Source organism: Xenopus laevis, chromosome 4L, assembly GCF_017654675.1.
Source record: "Xenopus laevis strain J_2021 chromosome 4L, Xenopus_laevis_v10.1, whole genome shotgun sequence".
In the NCBI taxonomy this organism is placed as follows: Eukaryota; Metazoa; Chordata; class Amphibia; order Anura; family Pipidae; genus Xenopus; species Xenopus laevis.
This window is the reverse complement of record NC_054377.1, coordinates 100,905,801-100,933,072: the sequence shown is the minus strand read 5'-3', so window position 1 is coordinate 100,933,072 and position 27,272 is coordinate 100,905,801. Positions and strand designations below refer to the sequence as shown.

The following is a 27,272-nucleotide window of genomic DNA, read 5'->3' as shown; positions in this document are numbered from 1 at the left end:
AGGACAAATTGACAGCCCCGCCTCCCTCACTCGGCGCGCTCTTTCTCTGCAGCTGTGGGTTGTTACGCCTGTGAATTTTGGCGCCATTCGTTTTACGTACTTGTCGGGGCGAGAATGAGTTCGGGCGATAATTCAGGTAACTGAAACGGTACTTTAGCTACTATTTATGTTACATACAGGAACACTGTATGATCGGTGGTTTTAAACTTCCGGGTTTTTCGTGCCTCCTACTTTTGTTCGCTGAAAAGCCCCAGCGGGTAATTGGCTGGGCTGCGACTGCGTTGTATCTGGCAAACTGCGCTGAGAGTTTATTTGTCATGTCGTTTTATGGAATTTTGTTGCAGTGACTACATTAGAAGCGATTTTAAATTGAAGTAATTGCACATGTTTTCATGTAATGACTTATCATTAATAAGACGTGTGACACTCGTAGGAGGATATACATGAGACACATGATCAAAACATCAGAGTAAAGTTTAGTAGATGAGGCTGAAAAGGACATCCATCGACTTTACTCTTTTGTCCAGCTGCTTTACATCGTAAATAAAGGGATGGTTCACCTTTAGCTTCTGCTATATATATATATATATATATATATATATATATATATATATATATATATATAGTGATGTTCTAATTTGATTTGCTATTGGACTTTATTTTTTAATTAGTTAAAGGGGTGGTTCCCCTTTAAAGGAGAAGGAAAGGTGTTGAGAACTACTTACAACAGGGGTGTCCAAACTTTTTGCAACGAGGGCCAGATTTGGTGAGGTGAAAATGTCTGGGTGGCCGACCGTTCAGCTTGACATTCATCCTGACACGGATATCCCTTCCGAGGTAGCTAACTAGCGATTTAGGCCCTATCTATTTGGAGTCACATGACATTTCTACTGTATTATTATCCTTTGTTTCTAAGGCTCTGACATATTCCCCAGCGTTGCACAGAGATTATACATCATTCCCATCAGAGAAGAGTTTCTGCAGCAGTTTAGGTCAGACATTACAACTCCCAGCACCCCCTGCCTGGAGCCTAATGGCTCATGTAATAATCACCAGAGCGAAGGGGATGCTGGGAGCTCAGTGACAGAAGGAGGAGGAGCCTTGGTCCGGGTTAAAGACAGAGGGGCCCAAGTTCTGAGTAATGGGAGCTCCCCAGCAGCATCAGGCCCAATAACAGTGCAGATCTCTCGCAGGCCCAGTCCCGACCCCGTGCCCCACACTGCTTATTATTCACAATCACCGCCTCCATGAGCTCAGTGCGGAGCGGCACATCCCGGTGGTGCTCCGGGAGACTCAGCAGGAATTTGAGCTGCGCTATGTGGCGATCCAGGTTCTTGGGCAGCCCCTCCTCATCCAGGAGCAGCTCGTCATTACCTGCTGTGTGCCAATTAAAAATGGATCGCGAGCCGTAGTTTGGACACCCCTGACTTACAATAATCGTGGCTCTGTGTGTCTTCCCCTTTAGCTGTATTCAGAGATCTATGTAAAAAATGTTGCTTGGTGTATGGAATACAGAAGACATCCCTCTCGCTAACAATACCGGTGAAATTCTGCAAGCCCTGCTGCGCATGCACACATCATCGCCTTACTTTCCACATGCGAGGGATATTTAACAGGTCAGGTGCTGCAGTGCCAATAGCAATGATCACTACGGGTTGCTATAGCAACGCAATCTTCCCATAGGATATCTTGCAGCACTGAAAACAATATGCCTTAGATTGTGTGGGTGACACGCATGACGTGTGAGAAATCAATTTTGCGCATGCGCACTTTCAACAAGGAGACAAAGGTACATGGTCAACATGACGGCACAAACTCAGTAACCAGGAAAAACCTCGATGGCACGGTGTAAGTGCGGGAAAGCAAATTGGTTTGTGACTCTATAGCGGTTCAGGAGGGGTGCGATCAGGCAACAGTTTGATAGGTAATAAAAATTACCTTTTCTTCTCCTTTAAGTTAACTTTTAGTATGTAATAGAATGGCCAATTCTAAGCCACTATTTAATTGCTATTCGTTATTTATTTTCTATCTTGTTTTTTAAAAAAATGTTTGTTTTATTTGCCTTCTTCTGGCTTTTAAACAGTCCAATTCAATGAAACTGGTTTAGCAGGTTTTGGCAAAAAATATACACCCTCGTTGCAAGTACCTCCTGTGCTCCTGCCCAGGCACCTGTATCTCAGTATTGCAAAAAACGAATGGAGGACGCTGGGGTAACCGAACTCTGCTGCAAATCTTCCTTTATTCAGAGTGTATCACAACCACTACATGTTTCAGACAGACATGCCCTTTGTCAAACGTTCTAGCTTTCTAAGGGGGGGCACTGACCCATCTAAAAACAAATGATTTGAAAGGCTACAAATTTATTGTTATTTTTACTTTTTATTACTCATCATTCTATTCAGGCCTCTCCTATTCATATTCCAGTCTCTTATTCAAACTAATGCATGGTTTCTAATGTAATGTGGACCCTAGCAACCAAATTGCTAATATTTTAAACTGGAGAGCTGCCAAATAAAAATCTAAATAAAACACAAATAATATTAAATGAAAACCAATTGCAAATTGTCTCAAAATTCCAATATCTACAATATACTAAACTTTAACAGGAAGGTGAACAGCCCCTTTACCGTTTTAGTCAACCGTTCTGCAGAAAGGAATAGGTTGCTAGGGTCCTCTACCGTAGCAACCAGTTATCTGGCCATATATTTGAGGTATATTGATAGAACTAGAAGCACATTTTGAGCATTTTCTTACTGAAATCCAGCTGTCAACTAGTAACAGGCAGATTCTATTTCAGGAAATGAAATGAATGGCTGATTGGCCACAATTGGACACTTCCTGACCAGTTGGAAAAAAAATCCAGAGCTGTGGAGTCGGAAGCAATTTTGGGTATCTGGAGTTGGCAAACATTTTCCAACTCCTAATAAATTTTAAATTGTAATGAAAAAATACAATATGCTACACTGTCCTATTTCACATTTAATAGTCATAATAAAGTACTTCTCAGCTGTAAGAATGAAGCCCAGTGCCTAGTTGTTTCACTAGTGTGAAGTCCATCTGAGCTATTATAACCTTATTGTCTTTTGTTTAAACTTTAGGTTTAAAGCATGTTTGGTGTTTTTTTAATAAATAAAATAAAAAGCCACAATGACATAAGCTTAGTTATAGATTTAGACCCAAACAGTATCTTCACTTATGTTGGCAGTGATAGTCTTGATGGGCCAATAGGATAGTACGTCCATTTTCTAGTTAGTAGTTCTTTGGTTCGTTCCCAAAAGTAGACACCATCTTCATATAGCTTTACAACTGTTGAGCTTTGGCAGTGGTGATGTACCTTGTATATGTTTCTTCTATCAACATAAAAAATTCATTAGTAGATTAAAAACAAAAGTAGTCAGAGGTACCATAAACTGAGGAGTCTGAGTCAAAGGATTTTTATGTACTAACTCCAAAGCCCTGAAATTCTCCAACCTAAGGGTAATGACGGACCAGGACGAATATAAGGCACTTAAAGAACAATGTTTTTCTGCATTCCTAAATGTTACACTTGCCTGACACAAGTTTGCCTATTGCAAGCTGTTTTGGGTTCTTCAGCATCACTCAAAGAACCCGAAACCGCACCGTGTGCCAATATTCTAAAATGCGGCCTTCTTTATTAAGTGTTGTAAACCCATTCAGCTCTCGCCAAAGCCTCCACCACATATTGCGTTTTTTTATTACATGGAAATGTAGATCGTACAGCCCGAGCACAGTGTTACTTCCTGTACCACCTTGTTTCTATTATAGTTGTTCCACTAATGTACTTGCTCCTTCTTGGTGATTACTTTAGAAACCCCTGCAGTGAGAGAGGGGACCGCACAGGTTAGCTGACAATATGTTTGCTTCCTACTTCTACCATTTGGTGCTTTTAGAGAACATCTGATCGTTTATTTTTCCAGACAGTCTTGACTCTAAAAGTAACTCTGAGTACTTCAAGCCTTTCTGGTGCACACATCCACTCAGTAAGATGAGTCCCTTCACTGTGTGTCGCTTCCTTAATCAAAGCACTGCTTGGTTACTGCCTACTTGGCCACTAACTATTAAGTAAGACATGGCTAGTACAAAGCACAGAGTCTATAAAATTTGTGTATACAGGTATACACATAACCCATTATCAAGAAAGCTCAGAATTATTTAATGGTCGTCTCACATAGGCTCCATTTTAATCAAATAATTAATTTTTAATAATGACCTCCTTTTTCTCTTCTAATAAGTCAGTAGCTGCTCCTTCATCCCAACTAAGATATAAGTAATCCTTATTGGAGGCCTAGGCTTAATATAATACATGGTTGGAAGGAGAACTTAAATGTTATACAGGTATTTTGCTATATACGGTGTGTGTGTGTGTATTTCTGCTATCACTGTAAGCCAGAGGTTAATATGCCACACAGTGCTAGTATTTGATATGCTAGTATCTTTGTTATTATGGACAGAGTTCATCTTATTTTATATGATCCTTAGGTTTTATCTCCTGTCATTCATTTTTGTAAAATGAATATCTGTCCTATTAACAGTCTAAGCACATTGGGTGCCTATATGGTAAATTAAAATATGCTGGGGGGTGGAATAGAAATCTTGAAATCTAGAAAACTTGTTGACTAAATACTGATGTTTAGGGGTGAGCAGGTCCTTCTGCATATGGGTTTTCTGCAAGTAATGAGACTTGAAGGCCCTCTGCTGTGTATCTCTCACTATGAAAAGCTATTGATGGTCAGGGCCCCCTTATAAGTTTAAAAAAAAGAAAAAGATTGGCGCCAGGGGCCCCAAAAAAATGTTTTTTTTTTTAAAAAAAAAACAAAAAAAAAACATTGGCGCCAGGGCCCCCTTTACAAGTTAAAAAAAAATTGGGGCCCCAAAAATTTATTTTTAAAAACATTGGCGCCAGAGCCCCCCTTACAAGTTAAAAAAATATTGGTGGCATGGGCGAATATTAAAACAATACATTGGTGGCCAGGGGATTAAAAAACAAAAACTCAAATTGGTGTTCAGTAGAATTGAACTCATGGCTTCAGGACTTCAACTTCGCCTCCTTTTGTGACTTTGGATCTTTTCGCAGCTTCAGGACTTCAACTTCAAGGCTGTTTTCGTGGCTATGGGTCTTTTCGCCACTTCGGCTGTGTCGGAATCAAAAATGGCCACAAATCGTCGGTGCTCGGAAGTGGGGCCCGGCTCTTCAAAAGTGCAGCACTTCCGGGCCCCCCTTCATGCCCGGGACACTTGTCCCCCCCTGATGGCGGCCCTGAGTAGGGGTTGCATGACTGACCACCTAAGGGGGTTAGTAAATGGTTCTTAACAAGTTATAGAGAGACTGACATGGTTCCCTTCAAATCTGTGGAATGATGTATTTCTGTGCAGATAGTGTTTATGCATCTTTCTATATAAGCCCAACTAAACAAATTCATGTCAAAAAGGGCATTATGTGGCTTTGTTTTTTCCTTTAAGAACTTAACTCTGTCTGAACAATTTTGCATTTACCATTATTTATAGTTATTAGTGCCATATGAGCATAAGAACAATAATTATGGTGTTTTATATGTTTAATTACAGGAGTTGCAAAGGAAATTGAAAAGCTGTATGCAGCTGTACCTCAACTTCACAATATTTTCTACATTAAAAGCAAAATTGGGGAAGGTAAGAAGTTTTTTTAATGTTTATATATTTTTTCAAAATTATTTAGCCATTGAGATCAAATGCTTAAAAGGGACACGGTCGTCCAAATACTATCTTGTTTTTTTTCTTTCTGAAGAATTTGCTCTCGGAATACAGAGACATTCCAAGTCAAGTGAATTTGTGAGTGCTAATCAGACAGCGGCCACATGCATTCCCAATTAGGGATGCACTAAATCCAAGTGCTTGGCCGAACTGAATCAAAAAAATCGCATGACTTTTTATCACGCAAATAAGCAAGTCAACTTTTTTTTTTTTTTAACAGTACGCTGCGTGCATGTTTCTCTCCCCCCCCCTTTTTTTTTATCAGACTTCCTGTTTTCAGCATAAACCTCCAGAGCTAGGGCTTGAGCATGCTCAGTTTGCTCCTCTTCCATTCTCTTTCCCCCCTCCCTGCTGTAATCTAAACCTAGAGCTATGATTGACATGGCAGCTGCTATCCTTAACAAACAGCTTGTTATAGCTTGCACTATTGTGGCTAATCTATTGGCAATAAACTGCTTTGGTAGCTTTCCTTCTCCTTTAAAGGAGAAGGAAAGCTACGGAGGCATTTTATTGCCAATAGATTAGCTGCAATAGTGCAAGCTAGAATGCAATATTTATTCTGTAGAATGTTTTACCATACCTGAGTAAAAAGCTCTAGAAACTCTGTTTGTTTAGGATAGGAGCTGCAGTATTAACGTGGTGTGACATCACTTCCTGCCTGTCTCTCCCTGCTCTGGGCTCAGATTACAGCAGAGAAGGGAGGGGACGGGGGAAGAGGAGCAAACTGAGCATGCTCTTGCCCAGGGCAATGAGGTTTAAACTGAAGGCAGGAAGTCTGATACAGAAGCCCATGTGTACACAATAGAAGGAAAGAAATGCAGTGTTTCTTTTGATAGGGGACTCAGAGCAGCATTTCTTTGGGGGTTTACTGGTATATGTAGATGGACCTTTCTGATAAGGCTTACTTAGTTTTAACCTTTCCTTCTCCTTTAAGACATTTTGTGCATTAAGCTACTAAAAATGCCTTAACTTTTATACAAAACAAGGATTGTTTGTCCATATATCGAAATATATTCAACCTGGCTAACTATGTCAGTCATCCATGGTCTGACCTGTCAGGACAGCCTAAGCTTTTAAAATCTGAAGGAAACTGATTTTATTTTGTTTCCCTAATGCTCCAATACCAAACATATATAGTTTTGTAAAAAAAATAAATTCTAAAATAACACATTCTCCTGAATCCAAAATGGTTAAATATATATTTCAGACTGCAGAGCTCAGTGCCGGGCCAAGCCACCACTCAAGCAACCCGGCCAGCTTCGTTGCCTTCTTCCCTGCACATGTGTGAATGAGCTGTAATACATTGACTAGGTAAATGATGAGCGGATGGACCTAGAGTAGGGTTCGACAACAGAGGAGCTCTATGTGCTTAGGCACATGACTCTTCTGTCTACCCCTAGTTCCGACCTTGGCACAGCCCAATGTACATACGTTTATCCCTGGCATATTAAGGTCCCCAAATGAATATAATAGATACACATTTTCATGGTTACCACGTTGGCTGCTGGCAAATAAGCACCCTGCATGCATGTTATGTGACATAAGAGCCCTTAAGGTTATGTGGACCACTGAAAGCCATATATTTTTGAATATTTTCAAAATGGGTAAATGCATGCTTCTGCTCCAAGCTGCAAAGCTAGAGTTCTGAAATCTTGCATCTAGAATCATATTCCCTACTGCAGAATGCAATAATTGTTTTTTTACCCAGTGAGATTGGTTGTCAGATTTGCAGTTTTAGTTCTGCTGTGCTAGATCGTTTGTATGGGCACAAACGAGCAATCAACAGTTAAACAGAACTTAGAATACAATAAAAATGCACTAAAACATTGGGGAAAGAACTAGTTACACGTGATGGTCAGAATGCAGACAACACTAGAAGCACTAGCTACCCTGAGCAATAAAACAAATGTTTTGTTTTTAAGGTACATTTAGTTCTGTGTATTTTGCAATTGGAAGGCTGAGGTCTGGAGAAGATGCAAAGTTTGCTTTAAAACATTTAATCCCCACAAGTCACCCAACTCGAATTGCAGCAGAACTCCAGTGCCTTTCAGTAGCTGGGTAAGTATGTATAATCCCTTCAGGGAATTAATGCCTTAGCTTCTTCTGCTGAATATATCGTGGTTAATGAACTAGTTAATAATACAGCACATTTATTCTAGTGACACATTGTACTTTTCAACCTGGCATATTTCATCTGGGTGAAAATTGTCATGAACATCTCTATGGCTAAGAATCAAGTCCTATTAAAGCAGTGGCATAGGCAATTTTAAAGAGGCAATCTCTGGCATTCACTTTTCAGTCACCTAAAATACATTGGACTTATAATCTTGTGTGTTGTAAGTTTTAGACTGCTGCACTTTGGATCACACAGAATTACATTGCACAGTAATTGCTCATGGGTACAGAAATTTAGGGGCAGATTTATTAAGGGTCAAATAGTAAATTCAAATTTTTAAATAGTTTTTTTGGCCAAAACTCAAATTCGAAATGTGAATTATCCAAACTTGATTAGAATTTTAATTTTGAGATTTATCAAACCTATACCCTGGGAATAATTAGAATTCTACTATTCTCCACCTAATACCTGCTGAGTTCATGTATAAGTCAGTGGGAGAGGTCCAGTGACCCATTTGAAGATGTTGATAACCTTCTTTTTCGGAGAAAAACTCGGTTCGAGTTTAGTCAAATTTGATTAGAGTTTTCAGGTCGGTAATATTAGTTTGAGTTTTAGATATTCTTTTTTTCTTAAATAACCTCCCAATAGAATTTTGAGTATATTCAAAATTATTAGTAAAAAACAACTGACATGAATTAGAAATTCAATAAATGGTAGTATAGTAATATTTTATAAGTGTGTGTAAATTGAATTATTTGTAAATGTTTTTGGAACTGAACGCTGTATTTGCTTACTCCTTTCTGTTCCCTGGGTCTGACTTCTGTAGCAGAAGTCCGTTCTCATCTAGTTCAGTTAATTACCTGGCTCCTTCTACACTGTTTCTGGATTCAGAATCCGTAGTGCAGAGACTGAACAAACTTTTTAACCTAATAGTAATTTTTTATTGGTGAAATTTGCAAACTCTTGTTTTTCCATTAAGAAGCAAACACTGCTGCACTTTTTATCGTAGTGGTACACTGATTCCAATTTTTTTGTTGCTACATGGGAGGGGGCTAGTATTTTAAATCATTTGAATGGCAAATTTATGAAAGCATAGCTGCACTTTCTTGATATTTAGTTATAAATAATATATTTTTGAAAAACAATAATTTTTCAAAAAATGCACTTGCACTTTCAGGGAATTAGCATTCACGTGAATGGGGTGGATGATTTTTAGCATTGTTTGCTTCTGCCCACCAAGCTACATAATGCCCAGGCAACAAGTTTTGACAGCTGCTAAAATATAATTGAACACACTTGAGCTGACCACTCCCAAGGACAACTTTTTTAAATATATTTTATTGGTATGTTAATTTCAGTATGGTGCTAACCTGATTTTTAAAGTCTTTAACCACAAAGACACAGCCCAGGGCTGAATGCAGAAAAACCCTGATTTGAATTTTGCTGTAGTAGTTGCGTTGGTGTTTAATGCAGGGGTGTTTCAACTGGAAATCTGTAGTGGATATGGGGCGCTGCAAGGGATTTTTATGGCTGCTGGTTTGCTCAAAGGCTCTAGTTTTGTATGACTTCTGTATTTTAATGTAATCCAACCCTCAAGCATTTTGTAAGAAGGGGTTGGATGGCTTTTTAGCAAGTAAGGGAATACAGGGTTATGGGAAATAGCTCATAGTCCAAGTTGATCCAGGGACTAGTCCGATTGCCATTTTGGAGTCAGGAAGGAATTTTCCCCCCTCCAAGGCAAATTGGAGAGGCTTCAGATGGGTTTTTTGCCTTCCTCTGGATCAACTGGCAGATAGGTAGTTAATAAAAAAAAAAAAAAAGGTTGAACTCGATGGACGTCTTTTTTCAACCTTACTTACTATGTTACTATGTATGACAAATAACCTACTAGAAATGCTGAGCAAAAACCAAAAAAGAATTGCTGATATGTCTTTCCTCTGGAACTCCCATTCTTTAGTTGGTAACATTCACTTAGCAGATTTTATCTTCTTATATTCTTCTTACTCTTCTTAAGGTGGCCATAGAAGTTACAATTACGATCTTTCCTGGAAAGGATCTTTCCAGGAAAGCTAGTTCGTTTCACTACATAGGTGTAGCGCTGAATCATCAGATATAAGGTAGAAACAATAGAATTCTAACTGTATCTGATGATTCCGCATTAACAATGGCCGATGTTTGGGTGCCTTCAAAAGCGCCAGATCAAAATTTTCCGGCCAGCCCGATAACGGTTGGCTCATCTCCTACCTTACTCTCCCCATATATAATTTTTTACGATATTATCAGTGCATGTTTGGCCACCTTCAGTTTGCTATAACCTGACCCTCCACAATAAAGCGATACTGATACGTTCCTATAAAGATCATAGGAACCTGTCAGTATCTAGTAAATGCTGCACCATAATCGTTCCCCGCAAAGCCGCCCCTGCAAACCTGCATTCACCCGTCCCTCCGACACTGCTAAAAGATCTTCTGAGCCGTTTCAGTGACGCTGGGCTGGGGGCGTCGCAATCCTTCCGTAGGCTGATTACGAATGAAAACAGGAATTCAGCCTATGGAAGGATCGCTCTGCCCCCAGCGTCACTGAAGCAACCTGGAAGATCTGTTAGTAGTGTCAGCGGGTCGGCAGCACACAGGTTCGCGGGGCTGGGGCGGCTTTGAGGGGAATGATTACGGTTGCAGCATTTACTTTATGATACGTTCCTATGATTTTTATAGGAATGTGTCCATATTGCTTTAATGGGTTGCATGCAGGGCACCTTTGTATGTTTTCAGTCTCTAATAAGGCAATGGTTTTCCAAAACTAAAATTTCTTCTAATATGCCTTTATATTATAGGGGAAGGGGTTATTTTTTTCCTTTATCTGCTAATACAGTTGCTGTTTTGTTGTATTATCAGGAAAGTTAGAAAGCATTTTCTGAAATATTGTATGTATCTTCTTTCTTATAATGCAAGGTAAAAGCTGGAAAAAAATTGTATGGAAACTTTATTGATTTTTATGTATTTCTCTGATTTTTCACAAATTAATTAGTTTAATTTATTAACAGTGGCGAAGACAATGTAATGGGAGTAAAGTACTGCTTTAGAAACAAAGATCATGTGGTTATTGTTATGCCTTACTTGGAACATGAATGTTTTGCGGTAAGAGACTTTTTTCCCACCCCTCTATGTATTTTAGGTTATTGGTACAATTTTTTGTTTTTTAGCACTCTAAACATGGCATCTGAATTTTGATGACCTTAGACCTTTTGGTATATACAGTAAGCCCCTTAAAAGGGTTGTTCTCTTCAAAATTAACTTGAGATGTAGATGTATACTACATTTATGATTATGTTATGGCATTTTATATTGTTTATTTAATATATTATTGCATTTATAATATTCTAAGACCATTTGAAGTTGGTCTTCATTTTTATTATTTGCGGGTTTGAGAAGATGAATATGAGGGCCTGAATAGAAAAAAGTAATACAATTTAACCATAACATTAAGGGGATTATTTATCAAAGGTCGAGTGAGGCTCCAAAAACATAAAGGCTACATATGGTTGAAGGGACCTCTGCAATTGACTTCTGCTTAACCTTGACAGGTTTTAGCTGGAGTATTTTCAGATTCTAGCTATTTCCAGCTTCGGTATACAATAAATCTAGAAAAATTTGATCTTTTTTCTTTTAACCTGAAAAATGTTTTGTTTTTTTACCTGAAAATTTGAGTTTTGACTGAAGAATACCCTCAAATTTTTCAGGTAAAAAACAACTCGACCTTTAATAAGGTAGCCTCACAGTGCAATATATTTTTTGTCTGTAGTGTAGTGATCCCAATTTGAAAGCTGTAAATAGGCAGATGAAAACCGCAAATAAACTATAACAAAAAGACTAATTGAAAAGTTGCTAAGAATAGGACGTTCTATAACATAACTGGTGGCCTAAAGGTCAACAAAATGATCCAAATTACAGATACACCCTTTAATTAGAAAATCTTGGGTTCCAAGCATTCTATTAATAGCTCCCATGCATATATGTCTGTCTTGACTACTATTTATAATAACAACGCCTTTATTTGAAAACTATTTGTTTTCTATGCAGGACATTTTGCATTCACTCAGCTTTGAGGAAACTAAAGAATATATGTTTAATCTCTTGAAAGCTCTCAGACATATACATAGTTTTGGAATAGTTCATCGAGATGTTAAACCAAGCAATTTTCTGTTCAACAGGTCTCTCAAAAAGTAAGTAGTTAGAATGCACGCTAGGATTTAATTTCCTAATATAGAGTATTACATATGTTTATAAGTTGTATAATACCAGTCTGCTCAGGCTATGAGCAAGATCCTAATTTAGGATTAACATAAAATTGGACAAATACCACATAAGACAAACTGCCAATACCACTGGCTGAAATCAGATGTCAACTCTGCTCCTTAAAACTGGCATTGGTATCTCACTGGCTTCTGTATGGTCTAAACTGGGGGCATGCTCCACCAATATCTATTTTTATCTGCCAGATTAGAAAGTCTTGTCAGTTTTAGGACTGTACCTGCCTATTTGGTATGCTCCTCCCCTGTACTGCTTAATGTGCACAAGAAAGACATTGACTTCAGTTTGGGTTTTAACAGCAATGCAGATCATCTATGGTTGTGGGTCTGTAGAAATATATTACACAATACTTAAAGGAAAACTATACCCCCCAAACAATGTAGGTCTCTATTAAAAGATACTGAGTAAAACAGCTCATGTGTAAAACCCTGCTTCATGTAAATGAACCATTATCATAATAATATACTTTTTTAGTAGTATGTGCCATTGGGTAGTCATAAATAGAAAATTGCCATTTTAAAAAATAAGGGCCGCCCCCTGAGATCGTACGATTCACTGTGCACACATACAAACCACATGTAAGGTCACATGAGCCAATTAACAGACAGAGTTCTGCCTTTTGCTTCCTCACTTCTTCCTGTTACAGTTAGTGTTGTAGTATTTCTGGTCAGGTGATCTCTGAGGCAGCACAGATAGAGTCACGAAATGGTGGTTCAAGGCAAGAGATGTAAAAGGGCAATATTTATCTAAATATATATTCCAGTTTGGTAAGATTCTTTAATATGTCATTCAATTTGATATAAACTGTTGCTTAAGTATTCATTTTGGGGGTATAGTTTTCCTTTAAAAATATTCTAAATACTAAACATTGTTCTATATATCAATCTAACAAAATGTTTGTTTTGTTTATTATTTAGGTTTGCATTAGTAGACTTTGGATTGGCTCAAGGAACATCAGACACAAAAATTGATCTTTTGAAAGTTCTGCAGCCTAAAAAACAGGGAAGTTGCTCACAAAATCATCCGTATACTAAATCTTTAAACCGGGTACATCAGAACATACGATTACTTAGAGGAACAGTAACATCAAAAAAATGTGTGTTTTTAAGTAATGAAAATATAATTTCTTGAGAAACATTACTATAGTTCATATAAATAAGCTGCTGAGTAGTAATTGTGGAAATTGAAAAAAGGCTTTATGGCACAGGTTAAGTAGTGGATAACCGATAACACCATTATGTTCTACAGAGCTTATCTGCTGTTTATCTTGAGCCTTTTCTCCTTTGAATGGCTGCCCCCATTGCTACACAGCAGCTTATTTATATAAACAATAGTGGTGTTTCTGAAGCAAACAGACCAGTTTTACCAGTGCAGGGCAACACTGCATTATATTTTTATTACTTTAAAACATTTTAATTTTTTGATGTTACTGTTCCTTTAAGTAAACCATGTATCATCAAACCAATGTGTTAAGGCAGTGGTTTCTTTCAGAAACTCCAGGAGACCATGGAAACGTTCTCAGTTGTTTTGTTTTAAGAGGGAAGGGCACACAGCATGCAATTTGTACATGCACCCCTATTATACAATACTCTTCTATTAAAAAAAAAAAAAGACCTCCACATGCTTTTTATGTTTAACATACTTCAGTTATGTATATTTTCAGCTGGTCATATTTCGCTTCATTTTTTCTTAGTATGAAGACTGTGTCAGTGCATATTTGTTAAGACCCTGTTCATTATATTGTTTATAGCTCTGTCTAGACTGTTCTTTTACACATGGAAAAAATTTGTGTGCCTCAAAACATGCCTGCAGCTGTTTTCATTTTACTTATGTACTATTACCTTCATTTTCAGTGTGTTAGATATAATTCTTATTGTACTTGATTTGGATTGGGTTTTGTAGGATGGACTGGTTGGCAGCTCTACTCAGCGGTCTGTATTTGGAGAGAGGAATTTTAATGTGCACAGTGCTGTCACCATTGACAATACGACTTTAAAAGTAAGTCAAAATGTGTTGCCTATTAAAAGATGGCAGTGTTTTAGTTAATACTGTAAATATGAATCTACACTCCTTCAACTTGCAGAGACAGCGTTCTTTATGTAAGCATTCTTTAAGGAACAATAACACCAAAAAAAATTTGTGTTTTAAGGGAATGACAATATCATTTAGTGTTGCCCTGTACTGGTAACACTGGTGTGTTTGCTTCAGAAAAACAACAGTTTTTTTTATATAAACAGGCTGCTGCGTAGCCATGGGGGCAGCCATTCCAATATAGGATACACAGTAGTTAACAGATAAGTTCTGAAGAATCACATTGTATACTACAGAAATAGTGTTGTGCAGGTTGGTCCGAAACCCACACGTTTGCCCGCTGGTCTGGCGGGTTTGAGTCGACTCATGCACAAAATCATCGGGTCATGCTTCTCCGGCTCTCACCCGCGACCTAGCAGTTCCGGCTTCCAGCGCCGGAATTTATAGACTTCCGCCCCTTTTGTAATGTCACTGCGGGTGGGTCTATTAATAGAGGGCAACAGCAGGCACAGGCCGGGTGTGGTTTGGTAGGGAACGGGTCGAGAAATTCTCGACACTCACATCACTACTACAGAGCTTATCTGTTATCTCCTGTGTATCCTGTGCCTTTTCTCCTTTTTCAACTTGAATGGCTGCCCCCATGGCTACATAGCAGCTTGTTTATATAAACTATAGTTGTGTTTCTGAAGCAAGCACATTAGTTTTACCAGTGCAACATAACAGTACATTATATTTTCATTACTTTAAGACACTTGAATTTTTTGGTGTTTAGTTTTAGATTTAACTATTTATGTGCCGGCATAACATTTTATTCTCCTTCTCTTTATGGCTATTAGTTGGGGCAGTAACTTGTCTGGAAACTCAACAGCAGATAAACATTTTAGCATTAAGACCTTAAGGGGGCCTTCCACCCAAAAATTGCTTGTGCACAATGAATGATTCTAAGCAACTTTTTATTATACATGTATGAGACCTGTTATCTGCCTAGGGTTTTCCAGATGAAGAGTCTTCACATAATTTGGACCTCCATACCTTAAATCAACTAAAACAAACTTGAACAATAAACCCAAAAGAATTGTTTAATTTGGAACACGTAAAAGGTACTGTTATATTATTACAGGTATGGGAACTATTATCCAGAATGCTCAGGGCCTAGGGTTTTCCGGATAAAGGATCTTTCCATAATTTGGATCTTCATACCTTAAGTCTATTACAAAGTCATTTAAACATTAAATAAACCCAATAGGCTCGTTTTGCATCCAATAAGGATTCATTATATCTTAGTTTGGATTAATTATAAGGTACTGTTTTATTATTACAGAGTAAAATAAAAAATATTTTTAAAAATCTTGTTTATTTGGATAAAATGGAGTCTATGGGAGACGGCCTTTCCATAATTCGGAGCTTTCTAGATAACTGGTCTCCAGATAACAGATCCCATACCTGTACTGAGAAAAAAAAGCACTTTTTTAAAAATTGGAATTATTTGATTGTATAATGGTATAAATAGTCCTTAATTTTCAAGGTCCGTTACCAGCAAAGGGGGGCCAGAAATTGCCATCTTGTAGGCCGAAATAGGAAATGGCTTTATTTAGGGTTTTGATTTGGTTCAGCCAGGCTCTTTGGCAGAATCCTGCCTAAAAAAAAGGTTGGATACGGCTGAATCCCAAATTTGGTGCATCCCTATTATTTACATATTGCTAAAAAAATAAATATGTGCTCTAAAATTAATATTCATATGTGTGAATCTGTGATATTTTCATATGCTTTTATAAGAAAAAGTTTATTTCAATGACATTGCTTTCCTAAGAGCCCATACACATAGGCATTTATGATTGTTACTGCACAGTGGCTTTATTTATGCATTCCACGTCGTGGGAAGACACGAGTTTCAGGAAGGAATTTTTCCCCCTCTGAGGCAAATAGGAGAAGCTTCAAATGGGTTTTTTTTTTTCTTCCTCTGTATCAACTAGCGGTTAGGCAGATTAAAATACATAGTAACATAGTAAGTTAGGTGGAAAAAGACACACGTCCATCAAGTTCAAACTTTTAACCTGCCTAACTGCTAGTTGATCCAGAGGAAGGTAAAATAAAAACATTTGAAGCCTCTCCAATTTGCCTCAGAGTGGGAAAAAATTCCTTCCTGATTCCAAGGTGGCAAGCAGACTAGTCCCTGGATCAACTTGTACTATGAACTATCTTCCATAACCCTGTATTCCCTCACTTGCTAAAAAGCCACCCAACCCTTTCTTAAAGCTATCTAATGTATCAGCCTGACTGATTCAGGGAGAGAATTCCACATCTTCACAGCTCTCATTGTTAAAAAAAAAAAAACCCTTCTAAATATTTAGCCGGAGTTAAAAGGTTGAACTTGATGGACGTGTGTCTTTTTTTTAACCTAACTTATTATGTTACTATTAGTTAACAGACCCCAGTCTTCTCTATGGGGACTGTATTTACATGAGTGCACTGAAAATCTGAACAAGATAAAACTACATGTTCAGTGCACTCATTTGTACAGTCAGAATACTGTGATCACTTCATTTTCTACATTCCCGTATTATGGAATGCACATAAACTACTGTACAGGGAGGTCATTAGAAACACCCATGTGTAAGGACCTTAATATGTTATATAATTCCAGAACACCAGCTTCATTTATTCCCTTTCAACTCCCTGTACCTGATCATAACTTGTTTCAGAACAGCTGCATTTATTCCCTTGCAACTCCCTGCAACTAAACATAAATTGTCCCATAACAGCTGCATTTTTACCTCGCAACTCCCTGCACTTGATTATAAATTGTTCCAGAACAGCTGCATTTATTTCCTTGACAATAAACTGTTCCTCAACAGCTGCATTTACCTTGCAATGCCCTGCACCTGATCATAAATTGTTCCAGAACTGCTGCATTTATTCCGTTGCACCTGATCATTTATCAATATGCAGGAAAACAAACCTACAGCTGCTGTTCTGGAATATCCTTACAGTAAATACTAATGTACACTGTATAACTTTTATAATGTAACAGGCAGTGAGTTGCACAGTGTATAACAATGTATTATGGACTATAGATTACGTCCAGTTTTGCATGTACATTTGCGAATAATACCTTTTGCTGTGGAGCACATACTGTTGTACTTTAAATAAAATAAATATTACTATTACATTACTATAACAGTTTGTGTTAAACTTCATATCTTTTGCTTTATATTGAGCATTTAAGGTATGTTGTTATAAGTGAATGATCAGGCAGAAGTATAAGACCGCTATGTGCAGGCTTGGAACACACAGGACAGAGGGTGGGAGGGTTTTCCCTGCAGAGTTCAGCCTGTCAGTCAGTGGTGACCACTTCCTTTGGGAAATTGAAGAGACACGCATACTCCTCATTTCAGCCTACCTTCTGACCTGTAAACATCTCTCTGTAGCTCTGATATAATGACCATTTTAGGACGTAAAATGCTTTCAAAAGGTTTGTCTTTCTGTGTCATTGCATGTATTGAGGAAGGATGAGTAATATATCTGAATATGAAGGTTAAATGAAATGTCTCCTTTAAGGAGTGCTACAAGAAATCTGTCGCATCTATTTAAGTATATACTTCACCTCCTAAAGTTTGTTTCTCCTTATTAGAATTTCTGTGGCATGCTTAATAGACTTCTATTGTATTTTAGGCAGCTAAACCATCCAAAACGATAGATGTAACAACAAGAAAGCTGGCAACAAGAAAGACTGTTTCTACGAAAAGCACCAGTAGTGCTGTCCCCAAAAAAGCTGCCAGTACATGCCAGACAAGCTTGACCTGTGACTGTTACGCAAAAGATCAAGTGTGTAATATTTGCCTTGCAAGGTAAACTTTTGATTTTGCTATAATGATACAGTGACAAGGATAATAAGATTTTCAAGTGATATGAAAAGTATTTGCCCATTCCTGATTTTCCCTATTATTGTATATTTTCTGAACAAAATGTACTATTAGACAAAGGGAACCTGAGAAAGCGCATGCATAATTACACACACATCACATTAATATTGCAGAGTATACTTGAAATTAGGTTCTATATAATGTTAACTCGTTTTTCTTTTAAGGCCTTAACTAACCATATGTTAAAGCCATCTGAATGGAGAACTCTCCTTTGCTCCAAGCAGTCGTGTCATGTTGCATGGTAAATCTTTCATGTAGTTTGCAGATCCAATATTAATATCAGTTATATTATTTCTGGACTTGTGCAGCCACATAGATCTGCCAATCGGAGAACTTTCAAGAAAGGCAAGCCTTATTTAATGCATATGGTTGGAGAAAGTTAAAGGGGAACTGTTGTGTAAGTGTATTTTACGTAGAAACAGAACACACCGGCACAACATGGGTACTGCTAGCAGTACTGCTCGTTTATTGCGGATGTATTTTACCCCATAAGACATAAGCATGCTTGAAATAACAAATGTAAATTCCTGTCTAGGAATCCACCACAACATGCAAAAGAAAAACCATAGCAGTGATCCCCAACCAGAGGCTTGTGAGCAACATGTTGCTCACCAACCCCTTGGATGTTGCTCCCAATGGCCTCAAAGCAGGAGCCTTTTGTTTTTTTGTTTTTTTTTGCAGGAGCCTTTTTGTTGAATTCCTGTCTTGGAGGCAAAGTTTGGCTGCATAAACACCAAGTGTACTGCCAGACAAAGCCTCCTGTAGGCATCCAGTCCACATAGGGACTACCAAATCACAGCACTTCTTAGAAACATTTTTATGCTTGTATTGCTTCCCAACGCTTTTTACGTCTGAATGTGGCTCACTGGTTAAAAAGGTTAAGCACCCCTGTTACAGGGTATCTGTTCCTCCGCATAGCATTGTATACCAACTGCAATGGGGTTACATTTCAGTCAGTATCCATTATGTTGGCAGTGCCCTGCCAATCACAATGGTAATTGTAACTTTTCAGAGAGGTGACATCTGAAACACACAGTGGTTGTGATAGCTTTGTAGTTACTATGATAGGATTACCAAGTATCGTGCAACTCCTAGAAAGAGATGTTATTTGTGTGTTTAATAACTGACCAAAGGGTTAAGTGGTCCATCCTTCTGATCCCATCATTTCCCAAGTACATGTACAAGATTAGGCCATGTATTTTTAGTGCCTGTTGGGGCACTTAAACATAGGCCTATGAGTAAGTGCCCCAAAAGGCACGAAACCTGTTAGGCCTCCATGTCCTAATAAATTACTTTAATTTTTGGTTTTGATTTTTTTGGGGAGATCTAACTATATATTTTTTGTCTTCACTAATTCTGAGCCTTCTTTGGTTATGCTAGCTATTTATTGTAGGTTGGTGTAAGAATCTGTGGAAACTATTAATCAATGGGATGCTGCAAGCAAACATATAAAAATTATTTGATGATACCATCATATTGCCATTGATTTGATACCTTGCCTATTTATTCCCTTGTTGAGAAAGATTTTATTTAGAAGATGTTACGAAAGTTTTGCTAGTTGTTGTTTTATTATTATTTTGTTAAGAGATAATCCAATAAAAATGTTAAAATGTGGATTGTATGGAGCTTATGCAATATGTTCATATTTGTATACTTTATACTCAAAAGGACTCGGCAAGTTGCTCCAAGAGCTGGTACTCCTGGTTTTCGTGCTCCTGAGGTCCTCACAAAATGTCCCCATCAAACTACAGGTTAGTAAGTTGCTTTTTATTATACCAGTTAAACCTTTTCTAAATCAGCTTCTATTTTATGTGCTTTTCTGTGCAAGTAGATAGCAATTATGCAACCAGGTCACTTAATTACTGTTGATTAGTTAATATAGAAGAAAGCCAAACAAATATATCTATAAAACAAGCTATAACACATCAGAGATCTAAAGTGCAAAAATATATATTACCTGTATAAAAATCCAGACTTGTATTAAATAAACTCCTAAATATCCATAACTGTCAATTAAAAAAGTGTTTTAGGCCACGTTTTTTGGAGTACACTAGAGTTACACCATGAAGGCAAAGCCAAACATTAGCATTAGAAAACGCATCTACAGAAAAAGTATACTAATAAACTGTGTCAATATGATGGTCAGAAATGCTATAGTGCTAGAACAAGCTACTTAATTATAAAAAATGTTGATATGTAATATTGCAAGTTTTATATCCATAGATAATCAGATTAAAGTATTCTAATGAATGTCAAAAGTATTCATTATAATCATGAGTCTATCAAGCTGTTGGCTTGAAGATCTGCTAAGAGCTTATTCATGAATGCAAGTGTAAAGCACAAGTTTGAGCACATTTAAAGCCTACTCCAAAAGCTCAGGGATTCTTAAGTTTTGGGTCCTGTCATGGCTCCCTGTGCTTTTTATGGTTCCCTTGAATACAACTAAATTGGCTCCTACTGTACAAAATAATTAGGACAAGGGGCAAACATGTTTCTATATGAAGATTTACATCACAAAGCTGATTCTCCCAATGATTTTGGGTTCCTTGAGGGGGTGTAGAGTATACACAGGCTACCTGCACAGTATGCTATTTCAGCCTATTTTCATCAGATGTGTGGAAGTGCAAAGTACGGTCACAAAGACACAAGGGAGCCCTGTAATTTAGGGCACTCTAACACATTTTCCTAAGCTAACATCGTGTGTGGTACTGCCCTCACACATGCCTTTAAGGAGGCGTTATTTTCAGGGCATATTGTGGCTATACAGTACTGGTAACTGTCTTCCATCTAATGAATCACTATTAATGCAGTTTCTGGCAATCATGTATTAAAAATAATTGTTCCAAAAAATTAGGTGTTGTTACAACACGGCCAAAATAAGTAAGCTCACATGCCCCTCATTATACACCCTACACTGTCTATAGTGCATTTTAAATTGTCCTCCTGCAAACAGTGTAGTAAGACCCATGTTGCACTTACCCTTAATTCAGGAGCTCTAGTGAGAAAGCAGGGAGATTTTAAGCCCCAGCCAATTAACCTACACCTATAAATAGTTATTTGTTCTGAAGGCTGAATGGCAGCTAGAAGCAATATTTGATTACGGTTTCTACATGAAACACTGAAAGAAGTTGTGAGACTCAGTCTAACCCAGGGGACTTTTACCTTTTTTACCCGTGAGCAACTCACTAATGTCCAAACTACTGGGGAGCCACACAAGCATGAAAAAATTCCTTAAAGGGGAAGGAAACCTAGTTGGAGCAAAAACCCCCCCTCCCGTGTGTTGCCTACCCGTCCCGCTGGGCAAATGCCCCTAACTTGTTACTTACCCTTCTGCGCAGGTCCAGTCCTGGGAGTTCACAGATGACATCTTCTTCCACACGATCTTCTTCCTGCTTTGAACGGCGTTTTAGCGCATGCGCAGTAGGAGCATTTCACCACTACGGATCTACTGCGCATGCGCCAAAAGTCACAAAGTACTTTTGGCGCATACGCAGTAGATCGTACCGGCGAAATGCTCCTACTGCGCATGCGCCGGTCAAAGCAGGAAGAAGATCGCGTGGAAGAAGATGTCGTCTGTGAACTCCCTGGACTGGACCTGCGCAGAAGGGTAAGTAACAAGTTAGGGGCAATTGCCCAGCGGGACGGGTAGGCCAGGGAGGTGGAGGGAGGGTGAGATACCCGGGAGGGGGTAGGGTTTCCTTCCCCTTTAAGGATGCCACAGTGCTGCGATAGGCTAATTGCTAGCCTCACTTGGACTGCCAGCCTGCAAGAATCTCTGTTGGAGTAAACCTGTATTCTTGTGCCTCCAAAACTTTTCAAACCATGAATTTAAAAACTGCCACTTACTTTGAGGCCACCGGTTGGGGTTTACTGGTCTAACCTATGCTTTGTTGTTGACCAGCTGCTAGAAGCACCCTTGCAAGCTGGCAATCGTTCTCTCTCTCTCTTCTTGTGTACAGCTAATGAATTATTTCTAGCAGCTGGACAACTCCAGAATATGGGTCAGACAGAGTGCAGGTAATTTCTTTGTGTAAAATCGTGAAACAATTTTACGAGTATTACAAAATCCTTTTTTTATTTATTTATTTGAGTATGTACTGTATAGAACTTATATAACTGGTGTTAGGGCCAGGTCTTGATCAGCTACTGGTAAGCATCCTATTGATAAGCAATCATTAATTGCCATTATATTATACTAATTCAAACTGCATCTGTGATTAAAATGATTATTATTGTCAGCAAATCAAGTCTTTGATAAGCACATGATAATGAAAAGACAACTTTAATATGAGAAAATGAATAACAATAGAAAAGTGAAGTTGGCTTAAACTAAAAACTGATTTCCAAGAACTCTTTAACTGTGTGGGTGATTCCTAGCATCTACACTTGTCTTATAATAACTCATTCAGCAATGAGAACATGCGGTGAAGCAGTTTAGAAACAGGCATCATATCACATCATTCTAATGTTACTGAAATTAGGTAATTGTTGAGAAGTGTGCAGTAAGCAGATGAAGGAGTTTTTGTAGTTAATGGGTTGATTATGGGATCAGAGAGAGACAATTTGTATCAGTGGATTACTAGCGAGAGAAACTCCAGCACTTCCTCAGCCTACAGCTTTATAAGCAAAGCAGACTGTTCCTGCTGTTAGTGTTATGGCCAACAAATCACAGTTTGTGTAACCAAGCGACCGAAGAGCAATATAAAACGGCACTAGCAGTTGACAGGTTTGTGAGCAAAACATGCAGAATATATGGTTACTCAACTGGTTGTATAAGCAATGTGAAGAAATTCGGGTAAAAGTGACGTGGTTTCTTCTCTCTTTGGGCTTACAGTATTTTACTCACATTGGCTAACTAAGCAGATATGCAGCACTTTAAAAGGATTGTTCACCTTCCAAAACTTCAGTTCAGTTGTTTTCAGATTGTTCCCCAGATAGACTTTTTTCAATTACTTTCCATTATTTATTTTTTACTGTTTTCCAAATCTAAATCAATTGTCCAATTACTTTTGAGCCCCTGAAATGAAGTGATTGCGTTAAAAAAAAAAGGCTTTAGTTCCTTGCATTTTTATGCAATCTTTTTGTTCAACCCACTGAATTAAAGCTGAAAGTCTGTAGTTCAACTGCATCTGAGTTGTTTCATTTAAAGTTTATTGTGGTAATGTACAGAACCAAAATTAGAAAAAAGTTGTCTCTTTCCAAAGATTTATGGGCCTTACTGTATATAGCAAGAGACAGGCAGAGGGCAGCTTTGTAAGAAACTAGAACTGAAGATAAAAGCAATTGTTAAATACAGTTCCGCCTCCGATAGGTGGCAACCCTATGCCAACGTGAGGTTTCGGTCTGCTCTGGGACCTTTCTCAAGGCCTAGGACTTTTTTTTTTTTTTTTTTTTTTAGCTGGAAAGCAATTGGATTATTAAAGAAAAATGGGATTACAGTTGTGTTTTCTGTGTTGAGAAATCGCATATGAGAGAGAGAGAAGTTTAAACTTTTCTTATAAAAAAGTAAATGTCTAAAAAAAAAAAATAATAGGAGTTACCACATGAAATTTGTTTTTGGAAGATAATGAATTAATTAATTTTGAAGTATTTTGAATCATTTCAGCATGGTCTCTAGGGAAAACATTCTTCAAACATCTGCTTTTACGGCTTTTAACCATTTATTTGCCAGTCACAATCATTCCCAATGAATGAAGAAAATGTACTTTTCTGCAAGTGAGTGGCTGGCTGAGCATTAATAAACGCAGTTCCTTTATTTCCGTACCTGGCATTACATTACCATTACATATTTCTACATTTTCACTACATGTACTATATCATTTGCATGTTTCTAAATGCATTTCTAATTAAGCCACATATAACACTGATTTAGCTGGCTTTATCTGGAAGTACGTGATTTGCACTGGAGTCATGGGCATTTGGTTGCTATCTGGCAGTATCATAGCGTTACTAGTAAACGGTAACGCTACTAGTAAACGGTAACGCTACTGATATATGTATGTCAGTATTGGGGTTCCCTAAATAGACGCTAACCTGCTAGGAGTTCTCAAACTATCAGAACATTTTTATGTATTTTTCTTTAAACTACAATAATGAATTAATTTTTTTACAGCAATTGACATGTGGTCTGCAGGCATCATCTTTCTTTCTTTACTGAGCGGAAGATATCATTTTTTTAATGCTGCTGATGATATGAATGCTTTGGCACAGATTATGACAATCCGTGGATCTAAGGAGACAATCCAAGCTTCTAAATGTTTTGGTATGTAAAATATGCCATATAATTATGGCAAAAGTAAAGTTCTCTAATACAAATGTTATCCTTTTGCTTACTTGTTTGTAATCTAACCTCACACAAGATAATACTGTTAGAGAGAAAATGAAAGCACACCCAGGAGCCTGATTCTTCTCAAAAAAATGTATTGGCCTGTGGAATTTCTAGAGAAGTGTCACAACACTATTTTACCTGTAGTTGCCAGGAATCCTGCACTAGACTTAGACACATACATGCACATTATACATTTTCTATGTTACACTGTGCATGTACAGCCCTAGGCATGCAAGAGAGCTACAGGTACGACCCTGGTGACACGGCATCTTGAAACACTTTTTATTCTGAATTCATTTTCTCATGTTTTGCTTCAAAATAATTAGTTTCCCTTGACTGACTTACCAACTAGGGTGAAGGACACATAAAATACAATCTTCAGTTCTTACTGCTTTACTTTACCCTCACACTCATCCTTTTTGTTTCAAAAATCTATTTTATAAGAGGGCCTGCTTTTTGACCTCAAGAGAGGTCATGTATCTTTGAAAATTCTTTAAAGGGATACTGTCATGGGAAAATTTTTTTTTTTCAAAATGAATCAGTTAGTATTTAGCATGATACGCAGAGTAAAATCAGTATAAAATACCATATCTTCCCCCTTGTTCTGTCATGCCTGATGAGCATGTATTCCTACTTTCCTCTATCATATCCTCAGAACAATGGCACAACCAGGAAAATATTTCTCTGTAGGAAACTACAATCTACTAGTCTACCTTGCAGATCCTACGGAATCATTAGCTGCCCCTCTCCACCTTGTAGACCTCAACCATCCATTAGGTTTATCTTCTAATACCCCCTCATCTAGGTGAACCAGATTAACTCTGATCCGGCAAATATATTTCTTAATGACCCAATTTTCTCCTCCTTCTTACATAATTGAATTAATACTTAAAAACTTTTTTTTAAAAAAAAGGCAACCAAATTTTAATCAGCTTTATATTAAACATAGACCCTTCCAAAATAGCCAGGAGATAATTGTGTTTCCTTATCTCCTGTAAATGCTTTCCCACCTGCTATAAAGTGAATTGCTGGTGGTAAAACCTATTTGTTTTTTCAGTCTTCTCAGGTTTTCTCAATGGGAAGGCATTTACTGGAGATTAGTCGCCCGCAGAAGAGGAGATTTATTGCTGCTGATAAATCTTTTTGTAGACCATTGCCCTTAGTATCTATGTACTGGAAAACAGTACATTCGACTGCAGTAAAAATGAGACCACTTCAACTTCCATTTTTTTTAAAAAAAAATTCTGTAGGCCAGGCACTCCTTGATCTACTTGTACCTAGTCACCAAATCTTTCATCGCATACAGCAATAGTTAGTAGTTGTATTGCTTCAGATTCTGATGTATGTTTTCTGACCTGAGCTATTGTGATTTAAGCATTTCTATTAATTGCCTTATTTTTCAGCTTGGACTGTTTTTCCCTGTATTTGTTATATAACCATTTACAATTCATATAATGAATTTTAGGGATGCACCGAATCCACTTTTTTGGATTCGGCCGAACCCTTTGCGAAAGATTCGGCTGAATACCGAACCAAATCCGAACCCTAATTTGCATATGTAAATTAAGGGTGGGAAGGGGAAAACATTTTTTACTTCCTTGTTTTGTGAAAAAAAGTCACGTGATTTCCCTCCCCACCCTCATTTACATATGCAATTTAGGATTCAGTTCGCCCAGGTAAAAGGATTTGTCCGAATCCTGCTGAAAAAGGCCGAATCCTGGATTCGGTGCATCCCTAATGAATTTTATATTTTGCATATAATCTACCAAGGAAGCTCCTAAACAACATTATTTAACAGAAAAGTCCCTACTTTACATGTTATTTACACAGGGGCTGTAAAACCTTTAATGTAAGCTTTGCTGTTCAAAGGTCCTATACAGGCCGTCAGGATGAGGATCATCTTAATGGACCCAATGTGGTCCTGTTTGAATCTTTACCTGATTCTTTGTGCGATAAGTATTCAGAAGTTTATAATCTGTCAACCCTTCTGATGTTTGAAGTATTTGCCTTTGTTTTCCAAGTGAAATATTAAATAACGGTATTGTCTGCCAGCCAGGCCACCTTTGACTCAGGCAGCAGCTAAGACTGTATAGAGCCAAAACAAGTTTTCCAAACCGCTGGTTTGATATTAGTTTGTTCAGCTTGATTAATAAGGCCCAATTAACCCATATCTAAATGCTTAATTCATTTTAGTTGATTTTATTTCTTGTTGTTTATTTGACAGTCTGATTTTGTTTTCATGTGATCCATTTAAAATTTACTAGCATCCTTCCAACAAATGCCTTGCACCATTGTACTTATGAAAAACATCTTTTATAATGATTTTTGCGATTTTAGGTAAAAGTGTGCTTTGTAGTAAAGAACTTCCTTCAAAGGACTTAAGAACTCTATGTGAAGGGTTGAGAAGTGCTATCGTTCTTCCAAATGGCAATCAACATGATATACAAAAACAAAGGGCTGCATTACAAATGCGAATAATGGAAAATCAGGATGGATGGTTTTTGCCAGAATCACCTGATATAACTCCTGATTCCCCTGCGGTTGTTCGCTCCAGTTGTGTATCAACACCTGATAATATGGAACAATCCAATCACAATGGGTGGGATAGAGTCCCAAATGAAGCTTATCATCTTTTAGATAGACTTCTTGATATGAATCCAGCAACAAGAATAACAGCAGAAGAAGCTTTAATACATCCTCTGTTTAAAAACATGCGGTAGTGTATGTGCTGTCACCTCTTCTGCTTGTAATTTTTTTTCATATTGTAATTTTATTTTTAAATTATTTAAATAAATGTTTTTTTTTTTTTGTAA

General features: G+C 37.7%; 1 protein-coding gene across 3 annotated transcripts; it reads left to right on the top strand.

Moving 5' to 3' along the window:
- Positions 1–48: 48 nt before the first annotated feature.
- Positions 49–27,272, top strand: cdc7.L (cell division cycle 7 L homeolog). Of its 3 annotated transcripts, XM_041589187.1 has the most exons (12): positions 78–136; positions 5,587–5,670; positions 6,959–7,062; positions 7,674–7,809; positions 10,911–11,004; positions 11,947–12,089; positions 13,095–13,179; positions 14,080–14,175; positions 17,881–18,056; positions 19,800–19,882; positions 24,244–24,393; positions 26,797–27,268. In XM_041589187.1, exons 5-12 carry the CDS (start codon positions 10,927–10,929, stop codon positions 27,177–27,179), a joined length of 1,194 nt encoding a protein of 397 aa, XP_041445121.1. In that variant the 5' UTR covers positions 78–136; positions 5,587–5,670; positions 6,959–7,062; positions 7,674–7,809; positions 10,911–10,926; the 3' UTR covers positions 27,180–27,268.